This window comes from Aphis gossypii, chromosome X (assembly GCF_020184175.1).
Source record: "Aphis gossypii isolate Hap1 chromosome X, ASM2018417v2, whole genome shotgun sequence".
Lineage (NCBI taxonomy): Eukaryota > Metazoa > Arthropoda > Insecta > Hemiptera > Aphididae > Aphis > Aphis gossypii.
The window spans coordinates 18,268,100-18,291,731 of NC_065533.1; the positions used below are offsets into that span (position 1 = coordinate 18,268,100).

General features: G+C 28.3%; 2 protein-coding genes across 2 annotated transcripts; one reads left to right on the forward strand and one right to left on the reverse strand.

Annotated features, from left to right (window-relative positions):
* Positions 1-1,412: 1,412 nt before the first annotated feature.
* LOC114125009 (legumain-like) lies at positions 1,413-13,377 on the reverse strand. The gene is made up of 12 exons (XM_027988482.2): positions 13,105-13,377; positions 10,744-10,913; positions 8,839-8,936; positions 7,413-7,494; positions 6,841-6,926; positions 6,198-6,336; positions 6,037-6,106; positions 5,352-5,479; positions 4,046-4,246; positions 3,837-3,953; positions 3,571-3,756; positions 1,413-1,698 (listed from the first exon to the last, which is right to left on the reverse strand). The coding sequence occupies exons 1-12, from the start codon at positions 13,106-13,108 to the stop codon at positions 1,558-1,560; spliced, it is 1,422 nt and encodes a 473-aa protein (XP_027844283.2). The 5' UTR covers positions 13,109-13,377; the 3' UTR covers positions 1,413-1,557.
* Positions 13,378-16,890: 3,513 nt separating this feature from the next.
* LOC114126338 (uncharacterized) lies at positions 16,891-19,784 on the forward strand. The gene is made up of 3 exons (XM_050207105.1): positions 16,891-17,168; positions 18,888-18,946; positions 19,020-19,784. Exons 1-3 carry the CDS (start codon positions 16,891-16,893, stop codon positions 19,664-19,666), a joined length of 984 nt encoding a protein of 327 aa, XP_050063062.1. The 3' UTR covers positions 19,667-19,784.
* Positions 19,785-23,632: the final 3,848 nt, after the last annotated feature.

Consider the following 23,632-nt stretch of genomic DNA (forward strand, 5'->3'; position numbering starts at 1 on the left):
AATAAATTAACTAAAAACTACGAAATACGAGTGCACATTCGTATTCGTATTACGCATAAAATGTTTTAGTTTGTGCGTTAGATAATTAACTAATAATTAGTAATTAGTAGTGCTTAAAAAAATAAAGGAAGGAAGGGATCTAGACAGTTTTTAAGAAACTTTCTTTACCACATAGTAACCCGTTCAGGAATTTTGAACTCACAACAAGTCAATAAAATAATAATTAACCAGTGAATTTAAGTCAAATAGATCAACGACAGTTAAATAAACACGAGACCAATAAAGAACGCTTAATAAAAACCCAGTAAACCATAAACATTGTGCTAAAAAATATTGAACTCTTAATATTCGTGCTCAGCAATCATTAGAATCAGTAGCAAACAATAGAACCATATACATTATATACACTATTACACGGCGGACTAAAACACAATAAAGTGATTTCGATAATTTAAGTTTAAAGGCTAAATAATTGGATCGATCACAAAGTAAAATATTATATCATAATTTATGAACTTTATACCTTTTTATTAATTAAAGATCAAACAATAACCGAGTAGGGGTAACGATTTCAATGGAACGGATGTAATAATATTATATATGATATAGGTACAATTGTATTTATGAATTTCGGAAACTTTCCTTGAAAATATTGTTTAATTAATTTGAACATAATGTCTGTGTTTGATTACTTTCATCTTAAATTACGCGTGTTTGTATATAATAATTAAAACGATTGCTTACTGGAAACTCACAAGTCGAATACAAATACTTCAAGGACGGTAGTTTATAACATCAAACGAACATCTAATCATTGATATAATGCACGCAAAACGAAAACCTACAAGTGTAAAATATATATTATATTTGAGTGTGTGTGTGCGCGTGTGCGAATTTAGACGTGTGGGGTACATGTTCTTTGATTTCCATCTAAGTAAATTTAAATCGTAGACGTACGAAATACACCATGATAAAATATAGGTATACAGTCATAACTCATGGCAGACGTAGTGCTGTATGTGATGGTGATAATATTATATATAAATTAATGTTTCTTTGTTTGTTCTCTTTATAGAATCGAAAACTACTGAGCCATTTTCAATATATATCACATCAAACAATTCCTTTGAAGTTCGGTGGATATAGCTTATTTCTTCAGTCCCTATTCGGGTTTGTCTCACTCTTATGAAATTAATTTTGACTCACGAAATTCGAACCATTATATTAAACCAATTATTATGATTATAATAATATTATAATATATCGTTAATATATATATATATTTATATACATTTGTTTTTGTATATTATACTCTGCCGTCGATTCATAGGTGGAAATTAAATACTTTAATTGCCGAAATGTACTATTGGCGATTCTCACGAATCTATTTTTTACAAACGAATTCAATGTAGTTACAAATTGAAAATACTATATTATTATAATTTATAATTTTGTATTACAATTTTTATTATGTTTTTATTTTATATACTGATTATAAATCTATTTATACGCATAATTGTCATGTAGGTGAATTACTGCAACGTATATGCCACGAATTTAATATACGTTCAGTATACTATGCAGTTTTGGAATATTTGAACACGATGCACCGACAAATTTTTCGACCATCAGGTGTATGTGTTTATCGACGACACACATGTTTGCGAAAATCGTCAACCGATCCAAAGCGTAGGGATTCTGTAATCATTAATCGAACAAATGTGGAATTACTATTATAATATATTATGTAAATATAATTAATAATACATATCAACATAATAATGTACTAATACCTCGCGCTTGTATAATATTTAAATGAGTATAATTAATTAATTTCTTGTTTGAAATTCTATGTATCTATATTATTATTTAAATTGTCTGAAAAATATTCTGCCTTGGAGGCTTAAAAATATGAAATTTAAAATTTATTTTTTCGTTCAAAAAATAAATAAATAAACACAACTCAAAAATAATAAAAATAAATAATAGAAAAAATATATAATATATATCTGTTAAAACATTTTGTTTTATAATGACTTCAAATAACGTGAAAAAAATATTTTTAAAAACGTCAGGATCTTTTTTTTTTTTTGAAACGACGAGGTTATTAGTTGATAAAATAAAAATATCCTGTAAATTAAAATCCTCAGAAACTATTTTTCTTTGAAATACATGATGTATTATTTAATGTTAATTGTCATAGTATGTTTCAAAAAAGTAAAAAAAAATATAGTTATACGACAATATTGATCGACCATAGAGTTTTTCAGCCTGCAATACCGCGTATGATAACTGACAAACATTAATATCGCACAGGGACTAGCGGAGAATTAAATAAATAAGTAAATACCTATGTTTTGAACTTTTGTTATTACTTTTGAAACTATTAAATAATAATTATTGTAGCTGGTATTTATTAAACTGCATGAATATTTAAAGGTCACGAGTCGTATCAAACAGAGCTAAGGTATAATATTATACAATTATTAATTATACCTGTATAAAGTTAATCATAATAAAATTGTATTCAAGTATAAATAATCATAATAATAATACTATGGTTAATACACGCAATATAATATGACAACTAACAATATTATGGCTGACAACAGGACTCACGAACCCACCGTAGGATATTAAAGAACCATGTATCTGGGATAACGAAGATGTATTATCGTATTCATTTTGACACATTAGAATATGTAAATGATACCACAACTTACAGACACGAACAGTATCACGTATGCCCTTAGGATATCACATGCATACACAAGGCCATAAAATAAAAAAAAAACGAATCACAATAAGTAGGTATACTCGGCGCGTGATTCTTTGGAGATAATTCATTATTTAAAAAAAATATTACCAATTACCAATTACCAATTGAAAGATATCAAAAATTTATAGTCACTGTATTTTTAAATTTGGGGTTTCAACAAAATTTGCAAAATTTAAAACTATATTATAGTCATAAATTAATAAAAAAATTATATTTGTATCTAAGATTTAAAAAATTAATACGTGATGTATTTCATACTGAAACCGAGAAATCTAAAAAATGTATAAGAATATTTTCTTTATAGCCGTTTTTGTTAAATTGTGAATTACATGTTTTAACTACAAATAGCGATATTCATTATTATTTTGTTAATTTGTTATAGTTAAAACTATTATTTTTGGGGCATATAGAACTTTAACATCTATTATTATATTAAATACACACAACGATATTTTTGGAAAAAATTTAATCAGTCTACTGTATTACTATATTACTAATAGTTAAATAAACAACTTAACATAGCAATTTCAAAAAAATATAATATAAAGTGTACCAAATTACTAATATACGATCTGATATCGGTTTTAGCTTAGAATCGTTTTTCGTATACAATGAATACAGCGGTATTTCATTGAGTTCAAATTTTACACATTTGTCACAGTGACCATCCGATACCCACTTGCCCACATTTTTTTATATTATTTTAAGTCATTAAAAAACAACGTTTAAAAAATATATTTATGTATGTTTTTCCTTTATTATTATATTATTGTGTTTTAAATCGTACGTACCCGTGGTAAAGAAAAACAGCTCTCTGTGATTTTATTTAGAATACTTCTGTAACACGGAAACATGTCCAACGAAAGGTCAAGATGATTTGGTTTATCAAAGTTACCGACTTTACTCATGATTTCCGGTCTAGCCTTCGCAACCATCGAGTAAATTTTCCGGAGTGCTCTGTCGATGATTAACCTCATCTAAAACAGTATATTATTCTACTAGTATCCTACCGAACAGTGGTCTGCGTAAAACGGTTAATTATTATTATTTGAAATACTTCGTTGTTCCGGCGTAATTCAGTTGACAAACGGTGTCTCTCCGAAACTGGCAACTCGTGGTTCGCCAATTGTTGTTGCACGGCATCTTCGAGTGCATCTATACCGGACACTGTGATCTACATTTTATACGAAGGAAAGCGAGTAAATTTTATGTGTTTCGTAAATGATTATTAATATAATAATATATTTGTGTATATATATATTACACCTTTGAATCAATTGTTTTGGTCATTTTTGGTTTGGCTGGCGAATGTTCTTTGTGGTTATTGTAACCTATGAACGTGGAGAGCTTTTCGTGACCCGTTTTGAAATCACCGTAAACCATGACGTTGCTTTCGGTGACGTTGGTTCTCACCTCCTTGAAGTCGTTGAAAACGGTTCTCTTTTTTGCAGAAGAATCGAATACCGTCTACATGGCGATTATAATTTAAATAAATTTAGATAAAAATATATAATATGTTATTATAGAGTTTGTAGTATAAATAATTACACGCACATGACGTGTGATATTAAAATCCAAAAGAAAATGTGTTCTTACTATATTTAAGTGTAAGTATTGACAATATAATATTGTAATGTCAGGTCCTATATAATAGAACCATATAAATCAAAAAATGTATCTATAGGTATAAATTAGTCTATATAAAGCGTTTTTAATATATTTAACAATTTATATGAGCCGTATGGTTTAATCAAATTTAATCTAAACGCTTGTGTAGGAAAACTTATACAAACGAATGTCAAATTTGTTTTTTATTTTTCCAATAGTTTTCTGAAAGTAGACATTTTTTAAAAGTAAATATAAATACATGGATATTTCTAAAATAAATTATACTATTGACGAACAATTTTATTGCTTTGTGTATTTTGTCAATACTTAATGTATTCGAATATAATATTACGAATATTGTTCTGTTTCGTCATTGTAAATACCACGCATTATAATAAAACCTTTAATTAGAATAAAAAATATAAAGTAATGCGAAAAAAGAGCGATGGCCAAAATAATAATACACAGCTGTTTATTAGGAGCTTGGTGTCATGTTTTACCCAATAAAATAACGTCGTATTTTACCATGTATTTAATTAAAAAATATTATTTTAAAACAGCTATAATATTTATGTCTCAGTAAAATAAGTTTAGAAGTTGATTTTTTTATAACATTATCACTAGATAGTACCACCATAAAAATACTAATTCAGATGTAGGTTATATGAGTTTGAAATTCGTCCTAGCTCCTCTAAAAATGATCAGAAAATAATTTTTAGATTTTAGATTTATAAATCTGATAGCTGCGATCAGATAACCTATTTATGTGTTTTAATTTCCAACACTCCAATGACCAATATAAAAATTGGTTATAGGTACTTAACTTGAAATGCCCAAGTAAAAAATACCAAATGTTCATAATATTTAAATCTATTCACCCTCTCTCACTCAAAAAAAAAAACTCTCTAAGCATATTATAATATAATTATACAGATTAATATAAAACTACGCGACTACAACATACCGCATCTAAGTTTTCCATCCACGTAACGCTGAACAAATCTCCGAGACATGTTTTGTATGGTCCAGATTGAGATCTACAATAGCATCCATAAGAATTTTCCCTGGGTCCTGATGCAGTTACAGCCAAAACTAGTTTTAAAACAGATTTATACTTTTAATCATAGATTTTAATACGAAAACGAATTGTCTTGGCTTAAAATAAAAAATTAAATACATATCGCCAGCCCCGCCCATTTGAAAATGTAAAATTTTGATAGTGCTAGCAAAACGTACTTTAAAATTTTGCCAATTTCATAAATTATAAAATCGCTTTATATACTTAATATATTAAATGTACCTATAAATCAAATGGCCATTTTATTAGAATATATATGACAGGTATAAATATAAAATTTAATGTAGGTAGTATTTACATTCTATACACAGTTTTAAGACTTATCCTTATCCACTAACATATATTTATTTTATGGGGCTATAAACTAGCTTAAAAACGATACCAAGAAGCATCGTTGGTAATCAACCTGTTAGTATTATATTACATTACATTACACTAACTTTATTTTAATTACTATTTTTTTTTTTTTAAGTTAATAGAAAACAACTAAAATAATTTCACTTGAATTATTTTTTTTTTGCAAAAAAAAAAGGCACAGGGGAGTCAAAATCCTGTATCTCTGTGCACTCACCATCTGTGTTGTCACGGAGTATCCCATCAAACATAGAACCCGCCTTACACGCTTCAATGTACAACAACACCTATATCACCGAACATTTTAAAGCAACAATGTTAAAATATAAAATTGTAACATACATTATGATTTATGAATAATATTAAAGGAAGAAGTACCATTTTATAACTAGCAGTTGCGTGCATAGTTTTGAGAGCATCGTTCAATTGATCGGCGTACAAATAATCTTCTGGGAAAACTAATATCCCTGTTGTACCGTGATCGACAAAATTAATGAATATTTTATCATTCGGTCCTCTTTATTATACAAACAATTTTATAAAAAAAAGTATATTTATATTATACACGCAAATGTAAATACACGTACAACTATATATATACGCCAATAACTAAACAGCTGTAAACCTTCATAATTAATATAGAAGTATTAAACCAATATGATTATATTGAATGGTTAATGGTTATAGACTTATAGTGAAAATTTTTATGGTTACTTTAATATTGTATTGTTATGCACCGTTTAAAAATTAAAAATATAATTATCTTTAAGACAATAAGACATAGTTTGCTCTAACAACAAACAATAGAAATATATTAATAATTAATATATATTTACATACTATGTAAATATTAGTAAACATTTTAATCAATAATTTTAATATCGTATTACTACTGTATAGTACTGTTTTCTACAGAAGTTCTATAGATTCTTCAAAAGTATCTATTTACTGTTTACATTAAACATTCAGTTATATACTATAATGCCTCTCTCACTCAAAAATGTCTATACATAATACGCACCCTTCAATAACTTTTCCAGTTCCAACGGATTGCATAGCCTTTTTGTCTCCGGTGATGATCTTTAAGAAGTTGGTACTGTTCACATCCTAATATTGGAGTAACAAGATTATGCTGTTTAATATTACGGTTATAAAAAGTTGAATTTTTATCAAATAAATTAATACACATACGCCAATCAAATCTGATTGTTTTCTAAAACCTTTTTATGTTTTTAATGTAACTTAGTACATAGAAAACTTTAAATATGTGCATATAATATCATGTAATATTATTTAGCCAAATAGCTATTATAGGTATTGACTGGAACTATACAACCAGCTCAAGTGTCGGGAACAATAAATTTATTTCCGTATATTTATACCCAATAAGGTAAATATCTGTTGTCGGTTTAATCTTTAATCAATATAACAGAAAAGCGCGATAGCCATAAATAGCGATGCTATACATTTGTATGTAATTGAAAAACATTGAAAGTCGCACTTATTATTATACAATTGCAGATTGGAGTATTATCATAAAAACATTAGCTGCAGCCTTGCATTAATGGCTGAATGACGTGAAAAATATCTTACCGTCCCTTTGTAGTCGATAACAACTCCCTTGTACACGTCCGTACCGTTGGGTTGATTAATTATCGTTCCTGGCGTTGGATTCCTGTCGTAAAAATTCAATGAAAACATAAATAAACAACGAATAATCGTGACAAAATAAAATAAGTTAAAGACCAGCAGAAGAAGGTATTAAATATTAATTTTTTCTTCCTTCGCATGCATGCACCCCGACCACACTTAAAATTCACTGTGAGTAGTTTACGTTGGTTATGGAATTATTATTATACGTGCTAAAAACGTACAAAATCATTTAATATGCAGACACATTAGTGCGGCTTATACTATTCTCAAGAGATATTAAACGATAATATTCAAATTAATATATATATATATATTATACTCGTTCATTAAAATCAAATTTGGTTAAAATTAAAACACGAACAAGTCAAATTTAAATCATAATTCATAGTCCTATAAAAACTTGGCATGACTCTAAATATAGCTATATTATATAATACAAAAATTATCTATAGACTAAAGTTAGACGTGTATATCATTTCTACGAGAGATTATTAATATGTCAAATAGTATGCGAGTAAAAATAAATATAAAATAACAGTAATAATACGATAATCCTATACATTTGTGATGAGTCTGTCTATATTTTGTTCTTGTAGTAGCCAACGTGTATTTTTTTTTTTTAGGAATCTTTAAAGTGTTGCAATGTTTGATTTCTAACGGTAATATATATTGTGAACATTTGGACCGATATATAAGTAGGTATGTGGATTGTGTTAATTTTTTGTGCATAGTTGGTACTTTGATATTAGATATTTGTCGAGTACCTATTATGTCAGTGTTCCGTATAAAAAGTTAGGTAATTTTAATTATAAAAAGTACTGAAGCTTTATAAAATAATTTTTTTATTGGTAGTACATTCATATCATTGTATAAGCATTTTTTGTAGTACCTCGAGTCTTTTTTTAGAATAATTTTTACTTTTTAGTATTTTAACTTGTATTTTTTATATATTATATATAGATAATTATATAACTTATATAGTTTACCAACCCATTTAATATTTAATATTTATTATATAAGATATAATTAATTTAATAAGACTACAGTTATGATCACTAAATATTAACATATTATGAATATTTATTTTGAATTCACACTATTTTTCATTATTGCCTTTTGATAACCACTGATTAAACATCGACAATGAAAATTAACAGTAATTAATTTATTTAGCTCTAGTTATGTGTATTGGCGTGAATAAAATATAATTAGGATCCAACAAATTTTAAAGTTTGAATATATATGATGATAATATAGAGACTCCACAACTGGTCATACATTTTAAAATAATTCATAAATAATACATTAACTACAGTATAGGTACCTATATCTACATAATATAATACTTATAAATTAAAATATTAACCTTGGATTGTACGCAATGTCATCCACCATCATCGTAATAATATTTTCTTTAGGTATTCCGTTTCCTCGAATTATTTGGTATGCATGACATATATCCGCCTAAGAAAGTACATAATATATACATAAATTAATATATTCTATAGAATACAGAAACGTAATTAGTTTTTTTTCATGATAGGTGTATATGTTTTTAATTATTTAATTGAATTGTATGAATTAGTATTAGATATTCTAAAAGTAAAATCATGTACGTTTTGTAAATTGATTTTATTTATTTATAAAAAAACCTATGCGTAGATAATAGATTATACATAGGTACAATAATTTTGAATTGCAACAAAATATCAAAAAACCTTTGAAATTTTGAAAGAAGAAATAGTTATTTTACGGATGAGTATCTATAATGTATACTTTTTTTTACTCAAGTTAGAAAACCATACGAGTTATCTTGTATTGAATTTTTAAATCTTAGATATTAAAAGAAAAATGTTATGAATTTCTTACTACCTATTAGTTGTAGGTAGTACTTTTTACTTCCAAAATAATTTGAACATTTTTGAGATTTTAAAAATTTTGTTAAAATACTTAATTAAACGCTCATAATAATAAAATAAAATAGTCTTACTACTCTTACTATGTATTTGCTATATTTCTTATTCGGTCTTATGAACAACTTATGAAAAATCTTGATAAATTTTTCAAGCCTTTTGACTCAACAATATATCGTGTATACAAATACAAAAAAGCACACATCATTGTAAAATCAATAAATTTATCACTCCATTGTAAATTTATAAAAGATTAGTGTAATCATTCAAATTCTATTTAAATATTGAATTATGATTTTATAAGTCTACGACACTCTTTATTAATTATTATAAAAATATATTGTAGGTAGGTACTTAAATAATTATACTTTGTAAGATTTGAGTGTATATTCTATTTCTATATTTACATTATAGATAATAAGTACATGTACCTACATGAATATGTATAATATAGTATTGTAGTATGTATACATAGTTAATATTTATATTTTTTATATGGGTGTCTATTAAAAAAAATATACAAATATCAATATTATAGTATTGATTTCACTTATCTATGCATACTTCTATAATATATTGTATTAATTTATATCACGATTATTCAATTCAACTCTTTAAGATTAAATTAATCTTTTTTTTTGTTTCATAAAATATATTATATACAATAAACTTAAGATTTTTATTCTTTCCTTAAAAAATAATAGTTAATAATTATGGGTATCTGTAATTATTAAGGATTGAAATTCCTTAACTCAAAATGGTTTTATAATAATGTATCGAAAATTATATTCTCATTAAGTTAAAGAATTAAAGGTATAGGTATAGGTACCTACATAAAATCTACTATAAGGCATTAAGCAAGTGATGTCTCATATGTGTGTAGTACCTATATTATAATATACTATCTGCAAAATATATCTCAATAATATGTTTTCTATAGTCTTTACTCTATAGTATATTGCTATGTATAGTTTACTCTCTACAGTTGTTCTTTGAACCCCTTTTTTAGAACCAATATAGTAATCAAGTACCTACCTACTAACTAAAGCGTGTCATGTATACTTACTGTTGTAAATAGAATAGAAAGAATAGTAAGCATTAGTTCTTAAATAAATTAAAATAGAACTCATTATTCGCTAGTTGTTTGTGCGTTACGCGATCATGTGGATAATCCTAATACTATTTCTTAGTCTATTTTTGTTTTTTAAATGTCGATTTCAGATTTATTGAGTACCAACAATAAATACTATTACACTAATATGTACCCCGCGGTATCATCAACTATATATAATATTAAATTATATATTATGCACATTTTCGCTAGTCTATAAATTATAGCAATAAATATTGTTCGAAACCTGATGTCTGTAATTATTCCATCCATCCGAACCGGCTACCAAAACCACCCATTTCTTTCCTCCGAAAAAATGATTTTCATTATCGGTCCACGGTTTCCTGTAACTGTTTGGCAGGAGAATTGCAGTTGATCCAATGGCAAATAATGCTAGTGATACGAAACTAAAAACTTCTGTAATTACACAAAAGATATTATACCTATGTAAATATTATATTGTGAATATAGCAACTACGTTTGGACCACATTACATAGGTACCTATATCAAAAGCGTATCGTACTATCGTCAGATCGTAAATGTATTATCTTTTAAAATAGTGTGTTTGAATAGGATGCCATGGCCGATAGATAATATAATATCTATAAATTATAACAATTATACCATAGTTTTATATATTTTTTAAATACTAAGTTTTCCTTCAGATACCTATAGAGAAATTTCGAAGCCCCATTATAGAAAAAATGTTATGAGCGTTTGAATTTTAAATTTCTACGGAATCGTGTAACAATAATGATTTATCCTCAAACAATTTTCAATATTTGATATTATTCAAAAATTATAAGTTATAGATACTTGAAAATTTCAACAGTTCTTTGGATTGTCATTTTCTTTACATAATTTAATTTTCAAAATACTGTTCAAGGCTATTTATAGGCACTTGAAGTATTTGTTTTTGTTTAGTTTTTTTTTTTATATAAATATCGATAAAAAAATGTTGGCTCAGTCAAAATACTTGAAAATTATATTCAAAGTTTATACAATGATACCTTTAATTTTATTCAAATTTAACACATAAATAATAATGACTTACTGTATAGCAGAGCGTTCCTCACTTGACCGCTCTTGTTTAGTTTTATTTTGAGTATTTACATAAAATAAATACAATTATAATAAACTATAGAATCAAAAGTATGTATGTACCTATTGTTTATAAATTTGGTAATTGATACTCACCATGGTATACAATGAAAATAAACAGAGGAGCTTCCTAAAATACCTTTGACACTTATAAAATAATTATTATCTTTATGATTTTATTATTATAGTGGCGTTAGGCTGGGACGCTGAGTTGGAGTTAGCTTCTATTGTGGGACAGACTTCTTTTATTTTTCTGAGATGAAAACCGAGCCGACTTTGTATGTGACCGTCAGCTAGTCAACCCGAAGTAAAATTTAACCACAGTTTGTACTCGCGGTCTCAGTATGTATGTCAGAGTAAACATGAAATACGAGTATATAATATAATATTTAGAGAGTTCAATAAATTGTACAGAAGTTTTCTTTACCGCTGTTAAAATCTTATGAGTAACAACCCTACATTTCTTTTGTTTTTACAATTATAGTAACTATTATATAGGTAGGTACTTACTATTTAAATAGGTTGTCTATATACTCAACAACATTATACTTATTACCTACAGAATATACTGGATTAAGCCATTTTAAGCCTCATAAGTAAGTATAAGTAAGACTGTAAATCAGGCGTTTAAAAAAAGAATTGAAAAAGATTGTATTAAAACACGTGATCAATATCATTATTACCTACCTATTTATTCCCGAAATATGAATTTTAAAATATTATATACTTAATAATAAGTAGGTACTTCTATAATTATATATGTTTTAAAAATAATGTTTTTTTTAACAATTATGATATATGTTATGTATGTATTAAAGTTATATTGTTGCACATTTAATTATTTATTTGTTGAATCATTTTCTGTTTCGAATAAAAAAAGTATCTAGTTTTATTCTATGCGATGATTAATGGTATCGTTTTTTTTCTTTAATATGAAGGATAATTTTAAGAATGCCTTTAGGTAAACCGGTAGTAAAAATAGAAAATAAGTATTCGTTTTATATTATTATTATGTTTAGACTTTACAAATTCAATAAAATTAATTTATAAAAGTTTTGAAACGATAAAAAATTGAACTCGTATACGTATACTATACATAGGTTTATTGAAAAAATCGAAAAAAATGTATAATAGATTTGCGGAATTTTACTTAAATTCACCGACATTTTTTTATCGATATATTCAATATCCCAATAAATATAATATAGAACGGAGATTATTATGGTGTTGTGGGAACGAATGACAGTGGAAAAAATATGTATCAGTGTCAATCGTAGACGTGTTATCCTACACTGCGTCTTAATTACCCACCTACCGAGTTATTTTATTTTAACTATATTGACTATTGAATATTAATATAACAACGTAAATGACTTAGGTACCTATGTATATAACTCAACTGACAACTACGTTGCTTAGGGTTGGATTACAAGTAGGTATGTAGGTATGACTATTTGCGTTTGTGCCGCTACTCTATAAGATCATAAAACCCTCGATAAAACTTACCCATAATATCGTCTTCGTGGTTGTCGTGATTACCCGATGTCTATAGCGATGTATTCGTAAATTTTAATGATATATATAATATATATAGAGGAAGTATTATGTTGTCGGACACCGATGCGGTCTTCGCTTCGGTCGCTGTGGCGGCAGCGGTATAGGATTAAACTAAATCATAATCGGCGACATTATCATTATTTCTATGTACACAACCTATTAACAAAAAAAAAGTCTACGATGTAATATATTATACCGACAATGTCGTCACCGGTCGTCAGGACGCACCTATTCAATAATAATGTGTAGCCTACGTGCGCATATAAATACATATAATTATCTCATGTCAGAGTACAGATAATATTATAATGCGCGTAAATAACACAATGTTATAATATTACATTAAATATCGTGTAGCTGTTATTGTAGGCCGGCCGAAGAGCGTTTCGCAATGCGTAGAATAATATTAGTACCTATGATGTGTCAACGATACCTATTAATATTTTATTCGATTGACGATGGAGATGATAAGAGATAAGAACCACCTGTCGGGTGTCGAGTGCCTAACCTATACCCACAAATCGCTGTGCGCGATAAAAGTCTATACCTATACGTGACATCGAGTGCAGTTCTACGTCTTGCCAAGTGCCTAGGTATATTAATAGTGCTTAGCGTTGTATAGATAGATACTTTTATATGACACTTACTGGTGTGATCGAAACGTCTGAGTGTACTTATTTTATTTGAAAAATACCCAACACGCGTAACGAAACAGTACAGTGTAATATAATTTCTACTTCAGCTAGATAGGTAGGTACCTACGAAATCCAGCGTTTCAAAACCGTCCGAGATAATAATAATTATACAATAAAGTGTTGTTCACGTCGGGCTGGGGGTGCATTATTCGATTATGAGTATTATTATATTATGTGAAGACGAAATAATTTTGTATTATTCGCCATTTAACTTTTTACATTGGTTGTCTATACGATAATAACCGCACAATATTCTTTCTCCGTGATAATAACACGGATAGGATGTATAGTCAATTATATTTTATTATGCATATATTTAACAGTGATGGAGATTATGATTATAATAATATTAAAAATATTACTAGGTTAAGAATTTATATGAAAAAAATTGTAAATACTTAGGTATCCCCGGATTCCCAATAGTAACATATAAAATTAATAAAAACAAAATACCTACGCAGGAATGTTGTTTAAAATAGTTAAAATGTTTATTAGAAGTAGCTATTGGGTATATTAGTAGGTATAGACATATTAACATATTACAGATATTATATTATCTATTACAGATTAATTCATTTAGGGTGTTTTTTGGCTACCTTATTTTCTCATGTACTATACGGCGCGGACTTATAAGTTACAAAATTCGAATTTATTGTAAATTGATGGTCTAAAGTTAAATCATTAATTCCACAATAAAACTAAATTTACTATTTAGTCGTATAGAATATAGATGACATAATAAACCATATTGCTTATGACTAGTAGCACATACTGGAAGGTACAAGTTACACAAAGAAATTAATTTAAATGTATAAATGATAAAGATAATATTATGTTTATGTTTTGTAAAGCACTTACGGGCTACGGCTTACTTCAGATATATTATAAATAACTGAATAATTATTTTTCAAACGTTAATTAAAACATAATTTATATTTAATTAAAAACATTTATAAACACAATAGGTACCTATTTAAAAAATATTAAATCTAGCAATTACAAATGTTTTGAATAATCGAATAATTAAATTAAAAAAAGTATGGTCAAGTGGGTACAGCTCTGCTGTATATTAAGTGCCGCGTAGTTCACTATTATGTATAGGAGTGTTAATTTTGAATCCAATGATAGATATCACGATTCTTAACGGAGATGATTTGTCAGCCTACTACCTATATATTTTTCAGTGGGCGGTGAAAAAGGTAGTTTATGTTTTAATGATCTGAATATATCCCAAAATTAAATCATGTATAGAAAATGCCAATTTAAACAACTAGTGTTTGTTTCAAGTTTCTACGACTAGTACTTTTTTACTACAACAAAAATCTAAAATTATTTGGTACTAAATTGTTATTTTAATAAATTATATTATTGTAAGTGAAACTTATGTAAAATCTTTTATTAAATTTTCAATTCTTATCTATTTATACAACAATTTTTAAAGCTACAAAATTATTTGCAAACAATACAAACATTCATGATGTTGACGAATTTTGTCAATGTTAGAACTTCAAAAACAAATTTAAAAAAATTGTGCATATGTATTCTTATAATTTTTGAATCACTATAAGAATAACTTATGAGGAACGTTGTATTGAATTTTCAACTATTTTGACTTGGCAAAAAAAATGTTATCGTTTATAAAAAAAAAAACCGAATATTTCAAATGCCTATAAATAGCCTTAAAATAAGCGAAATATTTTGAAAATTAAATTATGTAAAGAAAATGACAATCTAAAGAACTGGTGAAATTTTCAAGTATCTATGACTTATAATTTTAGAATAATAACAATTATTGAAAATCAATTGAGGATAAATCGTTATCGTTACGCGATTCCGTAAAAATTTAAAATTCAAACGCTCGTAACATTTTTCCTATACTGAGGCTTCAGGATTTCTTTATAGCTATTTGAAGGAAAACTTATGAAAAACTTAATATTTAAAAAATATATTAAGCTACGACGATATAATATTGTTATAATCTATGTATATTATATTATTTATCCAGACTATCGGCCATGGCATCCTATTCAAACACACTATTTTAAAAGATACAAATACAAATACAATCTGACGATAGAACGATACATTTTTGATAAACTTATGTAATGTAATTAAATTGCTATAGTCATAATATAATATTTACATAGGTATAATATTTTTGTGTATTTACAAGAGTTTTTAGTTTCGTACACTAGCATTATTTGCATTTGGATCAACTGCAATACCATGCCAAACAGTTACAGGAAACCGTGGACCGATAATGAAAATTATTTTTTCAAAGCAAAGAAATGGGTGGTTCGGATGGATGGAATAGTTACAGTTATCATTAGTATTAAATAGCCGATTCTGCGTCCCCCCCGTTTCACTAACCCCGCCAGAAATTGCGCCACCACGCCACCCCCTCTAAACACCTCATAGTGGATCATACATACCTATATACCTATATACATATATACATACATACATACATACATACATACATACATACATACATACATACATACATACATACATACATACATACATACATACATACATACTTACATACATACCTATATACATACATACATAAATGCCTATATACATACATACGTGACATCTTAATAAATTCGTGTTTGTAATAGAGCGTTTAAAATAATTATTGTATTTAAAACGTAAATAATACACGGTAACGACGGTTAACATGTATAATATAAAATATACACTCCTAACTCGTACGATGCTCTGACAGTAACTGTTGACTGCAGCGCATACAGTTTGAGGGTATTGCGAAGACATAGCAAAGAAACAATAATATTATTAATACAAATTAAAATAACCAAATAGTGTTATATGTACCGTTATCGGGTCCACAGATGTGTGACCTTGTTAACTGTTAAGACAATATCACCAAACGCGGATTGATTTTATAATGCTATGTAATACACATGTTCTTACTGTGTGTCTGTGTATTCAAATTATACACCCCTAGTGGTAAAATATTTCTAGGGCATTTACAGATAATGTCTACGAATATCGGGGATACTTGTCACCACCGTACATGTTTTCGAATCCACCAGTGTTACTAGTGACCGACAGCGACGCAACGACGACTTCGCTCGACGCTCTCCCATTAGGCAAGTCAGTAAGATTTATTTTTGATCTACTCAAACCACAAACTGACGACATAGTCCTAGGCAAACAAATTACTCAAATTCAAAATAATGGAAGGAGAGATGTTGCTTTTGACTTAAATGAAAAAGTGTTAGTAAGGGATTATAGATCTCCAAGTTCTAAGTGGAAAACAGCTATATTAACAAATAGTAACAAAAATATTAGGTACTAGAAACTATCAGGTCACCACAGATGAAAATTACATTTGAAAACGTCATGTAGACCAAATGTTAAAAATTAAATAATCAAATCATGAACAAATTTCTAATATTAACACTGATTCAAATAATGATAGTTATAAAAGTCAAATTTCTGAAACAACCTTAACTACCACTAATAACCATCAAAGACCTAAAAGAACTATTAGGAATCCAGCTAAATATTATCAATAACTTTTTGTATTATTTAAATTGTAAATTGTATATTTGTCTCATTTTTATATTGGTATTTGCCAACACGTTTATAATTTTATAATGTTATTTATTCTGTTATTTATTCATATATCATGTTCATGTTATGTTATTATTTATATATATAATATATACTGTTATTATGTTATTATAAGTTTTAATTTGTATTATAAAATATTAAATTTTCATAGTATATTCATTTTTTTAGATTCTGAACGGAGAGATGAATGTATTGATTTTACAATGATGTATGTTTTTTTTTGTGTCTGTGTACAGCATAAAGAGCCGAAATAATGCTTCAATTTCAAATTTCGAGGGTGGTTTCCGATGGAAAAGTGAATATCCTTGGTGCATTATAGAGGAAAAAAGTAAATATTTTCCAACAGTTTTCAAAAAAATCGAGAAAAACAAAAAAAAATGACAGAAAAACGGGAATTTTTACACAAAACCAGTTTTCGACCGAATCGATTTTTTCATATGGTTGTAATTATTAATTATTATCTATGTGAATTATGATAACTACATGCAATGTTTTTGGAAAAATTGATTAACCATGCCTTATGCAAATGCGTCCTAACTGAAAAATAAAATATTTGTTTCAAAATAGAATATATGACAATATTTATATAATATCATATATTCTAGACTGACAAATCATCTCCGTTCAGAATCGTTTTTCGAATACAATGATACCTATCATTGCTTTTAAATTTAACCTACCCTAGTCCGAGGTCCACCCCACCCCCTAATGTACAGCAGAGCGGTACCACTTGCCGACTTTTTTTTATTTATAAAAAGTACGCGTCACGAAAACGTGCGGATGACCGCCGCGCGCCCAGTGGCCATTTCTCGTTAGTGATATCCAAACTGTTCCAAAATGTATAGTACCTGTCAAACCAGTGGCACGCACTTGTAAAAGAGATCAAATATTGAGGCCCACTGGTTTTTAGAAAAATCGACAAATGGCGCGCTGCGGTGATCCGCACGTTTTCGTGACGCGTACTATAGTGGCGAAGCGTTGTATATTAATGTCATCACAAAGTGTAACACTGTATTAGAGAGAATGTGTTGATAACACATTCATCAACTTGTATTTGATTAGTCTTTTGCTGTTATACCTGTATGATGTTTAAACTGACGTGAGACGTGTTATTAAAATAAGAGATTGTATTTTAAAAAGTAGTGTTTTTCATCCGTTTTAATCACAATTGTTGTATAAGATACACTGACGCGATACATTTTTCTAAGATGTTTAAGTGCGTGACATGTAACAAAGAGTACGCTCACAAGCGTAATCTGGTCAGGCACGCTAAAATCCACGACGGAACGAAGAATACGTGTGGGATTTGCCTCAAGACGTACTCCCGGAAGGACAAGCTCGGTGACCATTTACACACTTGTCACAGTAAGTACATTGTACAATATCAATCGTTTTGACTCGGGGTCATTAATAAAATTATTTAAAAAAAAATAGGTATCCCGAAAAATTCCCTGGACATGAGAAGGTCGTTCGAATAATAACCGGTGAAACTGGTAAATAACGTTTTTTCCTTATTATTATAATAATATCGTCAATGTTTTAATATCTTTTAATAATCCGTTGTAGCCCGCGATTCAGTCATACACTGGGCACTACCCGCAACACCGCCGTCGCACGCCGACCCAGTCGCCCAATCTCCAGCGGCCATCTCGACAGACGGTCGTACGGACACGTCTTACCCGCTCGAGGCCTCCTCTACGAGCGCGAGCCCGCCATTACGACCAACCACCCAACAATTTGCACAAAAAGCACGCCAACAATCACAGACACTGCCGCCGCCGCCGCCGTCTTCGATAGATCGGGCCCGTCGGCCGTCGTCGTCGCACGCACAACAATGCGTAAACCACGTGACAAATCGTGAAGTCGATTGGCGGACGCTGGTGTGTTCGGTACAGGAGAACTCGGTTCCAAAACATCCCGAGTATTCGACCCTCCTGTCGAGATTGAAAACATTCGATTCACATCCTCTTCGCTCGTGTCGAGACAAATATTCGTTGGCCGAATGCGGTTTCACTTACACCGGGACGGGCGACTCGGTTCGATGCTTCTACTGCGGGCTGTTGCTATTGGAATGGGAGGAAGACGACGAAGCTTGGCAACAACACGCCATGCACAATCCCAAGTGCGTATACGTGTTGTTATGCAAGGGCGTGAAATTTATCGAATATGCCAAAAATGCACTTCAAAGTTGCCAATGGAGAACCGAAAAGTAAGATGCTGTCGGATTACGTATATTATAATAAACCAAATGCTCATTGTAATAGTGTATGATTGACTTACATAATTTGTATATTAATTGTTATTGAATAAATGACAAATCTTATATCTATATCTATATCTATACTTCTATACTATATATCTTTATCTATATCTATACTTCTATATAAAATGAAGTCGCTTTTTTGTTGTTGTTCGGGATAAACTCCAAAACTACTTATTCAATCGTCGTGCAATTTTTTTTAAATTACAGAGGACATCACAGAGAAGGTTTAAGGTAAAAAATTAGTCCGATTAAGTTAATAAATAATTAGTTATTATTAATTAAAATAAACGTGTAAATTGTATACCTATATAATATATTATATTGTACATATTGTGCGGGCCACGGGTTTCCTGCTACCTGCAACCTGACCTTTTTGTTCGTCGAATTGTATCGTGTTTGATATCGGCGGTGTTCCGAGAAGTTTATCACACGTACACCAACAACATGTATATTCAATATTCGTATTAATATCTTAATAATACAAAATATGTATACTGCTAATAACCAAGGCAGTTACTGTGCGCTCGCGTCGTCTGACGCCATCCACCGCATACAATATCAATCATACGCGCCGATGTTATTTTCAGTCGTTACGTCAAGACAGTTGCCTTCAGTGTATTACGTTATAGATTTTACTAACTACTATAATATTTTGAATTATATCTGTTATATCTGTTGCAGCCTGTATATCTTGTGTACATTATAGAGATCAAAAGTAAAAAGTTTCTTGCAGTTTTTAAAAACATCGGGAAAACCATAAAAAAAATAGCGGAAAATCGGGATTTTTTACGTAAAAATAGTTTATGATGACATTTTTTATATAGTTGTAAATCAAAAACAATAAATCATTGTAAATAATTAAAATTTCCTCCTGCAAAAGTTTATACTAGCATTACCTATACGCGTAGTCCATTTGATCCAGAAGAACCACTTAGTAGCTTTTTATTTCCAGATTAGTTTTTTCTCAGATTTTCCAAGGATTTAATACACAGTTATAATTTATAAATTTATAATACAAATTAAATTCACTGTAATACCTATGTAATAAATATAAAAACAATATTACAATATTACCGACTTAGGTGAATAAACCAATGAAGCCATGAATGCAGAATTTGGTCAGTATTTCAGTTTTATGGTGTGTATTTCCACTAAAAAAGGATGACTTTGTAAAATTCATATTCAATGAGGGGCTCAAACAGGGACTTGTTATATGGGCTCATGAATATTAAGGTTTATTTTTTGTTTATTACAATTGGTTACACAAAATTGCTTATAAATTATAATGATTGATGATAACTGTATTATAAAAAGGAATTTCAGATAATTTGTTATCACGGCAATTTGTATAATAATTATGGTTTTCATATTCTTCAATTTATTATTTTAGTATTTAATATTTATCAATTTAAATGTCGGTAAGCTATTAGTGTTATTACGTTACCATAACGTCAGAATATTACAACGACGTCCTAAGACTTTGAAACTTTTTTTAATATGTATCAATTGTATTCAGAAACAACTATTTTTAGTCAATTCAATTAATAATAATACAATTATACAATGAACTAAAGGCAACTCCTATACGCCTGTACCGACAATATAATATTTTTAACTATGGCTTAATTAAGACATATGATAGGCTTTAATCTATCTCTCAATCTAGTCGTGATTATTTTTACACAAAAAGAAAAATATAAAATAATTTGCAAATTTACTTACAGGCCAAGAGATTTGCGCAATGACTCCAAGAGATTAAATTCTTGATTAACCGCTCCATAGTACAATTATTTTATATTTTAACAATTTTATCATATTATTATCCTATGCATGGCTGGATGCTTTTAATAAAAAAATTTAATTAAAGCAACTAAATTCTAAATTCATGTTAAATAAAATAGCAAAGTAGGTGCATGGCTCACTGGAGATATTAGAATAATAATAATTTACACTAAAAATAGTGGTTCATGTATGAAAAAAATATGTACCTCTACAGGACACTTCTTAAATGGTGTAAAAAATATCAATATTAAAAATATAGTTTATGTACATTTTAAATATTCAAAAATTAGAATTTAAATAAATTTATTTTTAATTTAAAAAATGAAGTGACTAGGTGAGATTGTTTATATTGAATTCAAAATATAATACCATAATGTATTTAGTGATGACATTATCATACAGTTCGATTCATTTTAGTTTTTGTATCAAATTATGCACCCAGATACAGTTAAGTTGCAGCCAAAATATAGGCAAGACTAGTGACTACTGCATATAACACTATAATTTAAAGTGCATATTATCATATTATTATGAAAATATTAACTTAATTCTAAAAAAAACTTAAAAAAACTTAATTCTTAATTCTATTCTTAATTCTTATTTCTTTATTAACTAGCACCTAAATCTTATTGATGCCATAATATATTAGTATAATAGTAGGTAATTAATTATTATTTATTACTTAGCTGTATAAGTGTAATAGTGTGTGCAACACTTGATTTTGTCAAAAGTACCTAACTACCTATGCATTTTATATTAATTCATTATACCTACTTTTATTACTGAACTACTGTAATACTTTAGATAGGTAGGTAATTATTATGAGTAGGTATGGATTTTTAAAATTACTAAATCAAACATTAATATTTAATTAACTTGTAATTTTGTGTGTAGATGCTTATCTGTTATTTGACAAAATTACTGAAAAAAAGACTAAATAATTACAATGACCAATTAATCTGACCAAATTATTAAGTTCTCAAAAGAAAAAAATGTACTGCACACTGCCACACTATAGAGTAAAAGTGAATTTTATTATGAAGTTATAGTAGTTAAACACATAAAAAATTATAATAATATGGGTGATACTATCTCGATATATTTTCAATAATTTAAAAATTTTACAAAAGTTCAAGGACCACTATTAAGTGTTTATGACTTTATGTGTACCTATCTATATATTGGTAAATTATTTGAAACTCTATTCTTAAACATGTATAATTTATAGAGAAATGGGGTTTTTTTTATAGTTTTTTTACAGTATTAGTTATTTTTAGTAAACTTTTATTTATTTTTTTATTATAACATTTTATTTTAATCATAATTATTATATCACATGAAATCGCGTGAATGTGTGGATAACACGCTTCTACACAATAATTTATTATTTAAATATTCGATGTTTAATCAATGTGTGTGTCTGCATAAGCCATTTAATAAATTATTAATATTAACAAGCAACATAAATTCACAACACATTTTTTTTAAGCGTCCCCTCAGACTTAATAAACATAAAATGCACTTAGTAGTACATACTAGTTTACTACATTATAATCTCTAGATTGTAGGTGTACCGATTTTTGGTTATAAATCTTTAGTTACGCAGTAATGATGTATCGGAAATCGATCGATCAATCATATACCTCTACTATCTATATTATTAATAATCTGCGCCACGATTTAACGATCTTAAACCGTGCTCTGTGTTACGAACCAAAAATAAACAAATGATCGACGTTGAATTAACGTAGATGGTAGTATCGTCGTATCTTACAATCATGAACATTCTGGAATATTCGATTTGTGAAAACAAAAACTAAAAATAAATAAGATAAGAAAAACCAAACCGCAGTATAGTCTTTGATAACAACGTTACGACACGTTACTCGTCGTTACTACGCGACTCGCTTGACGCTTATCGGCTAAAAATGTCTACCAGTGTACCTATATTAATTTTTTTTTTTTTAGCCTCTTTATTTGAAACTACCTCCACGATTACAATAGTGTATATTAATTTAACAATAATTATTGTGTTTCGTGTTGGCTCATCGATGTATGTGTGTGTGTTTTCTTTTTAATATTAATTATCTGTTGGCTGTCGACACTAAAAGTATTTATTAATATTTTTGTTACA

What these genes read in the sequence shown, in the direction of transcription:
- LOC114125009 (XM_027988482.2), bottom strand. An exon ending in GACATTGCGTACAATCCAAG is followed by an intron (nt 7,495 to 8,838) that starts GTTAATATTTTA and finishes TTTTTACGACAG; the next exon opens with GAATCCAACGCCAGGAACGA. An exon ending in TTATCGACTACAAAGGGACG is followed by an intron (nt 6,927 to 7,412) that starts GTAAGATATTTT and finishes CTCCAATATTAG; the next exon opens with GATGTGAACAGTACCAACTT.
- LOC114126338 (XM_050207105.1), top strand. Translation starts at nt 16,891, where the DNA reads ATGTTTTCGAATCCACCAGTGTTACTAGTGACCGACAGCGACGCAACG. An exon ending in AATAGTAACAAAAATATTAG is followed by an intron (nt 17,169 to 18,887) that starts GTACTAGAAACT and finishes AAAAAAAAATAG; the next exon opens with GTATCCCGAAAAATTCCCTG. An exon ending in AATAATAACCGGTGAAACTG is followed by an intron (nt 18,947 to 19,019) that starts GTAAATAACGTT and finishes AATCCGTTGTAG; the next exon opens with CCCGCGATTCAGTCATACAC.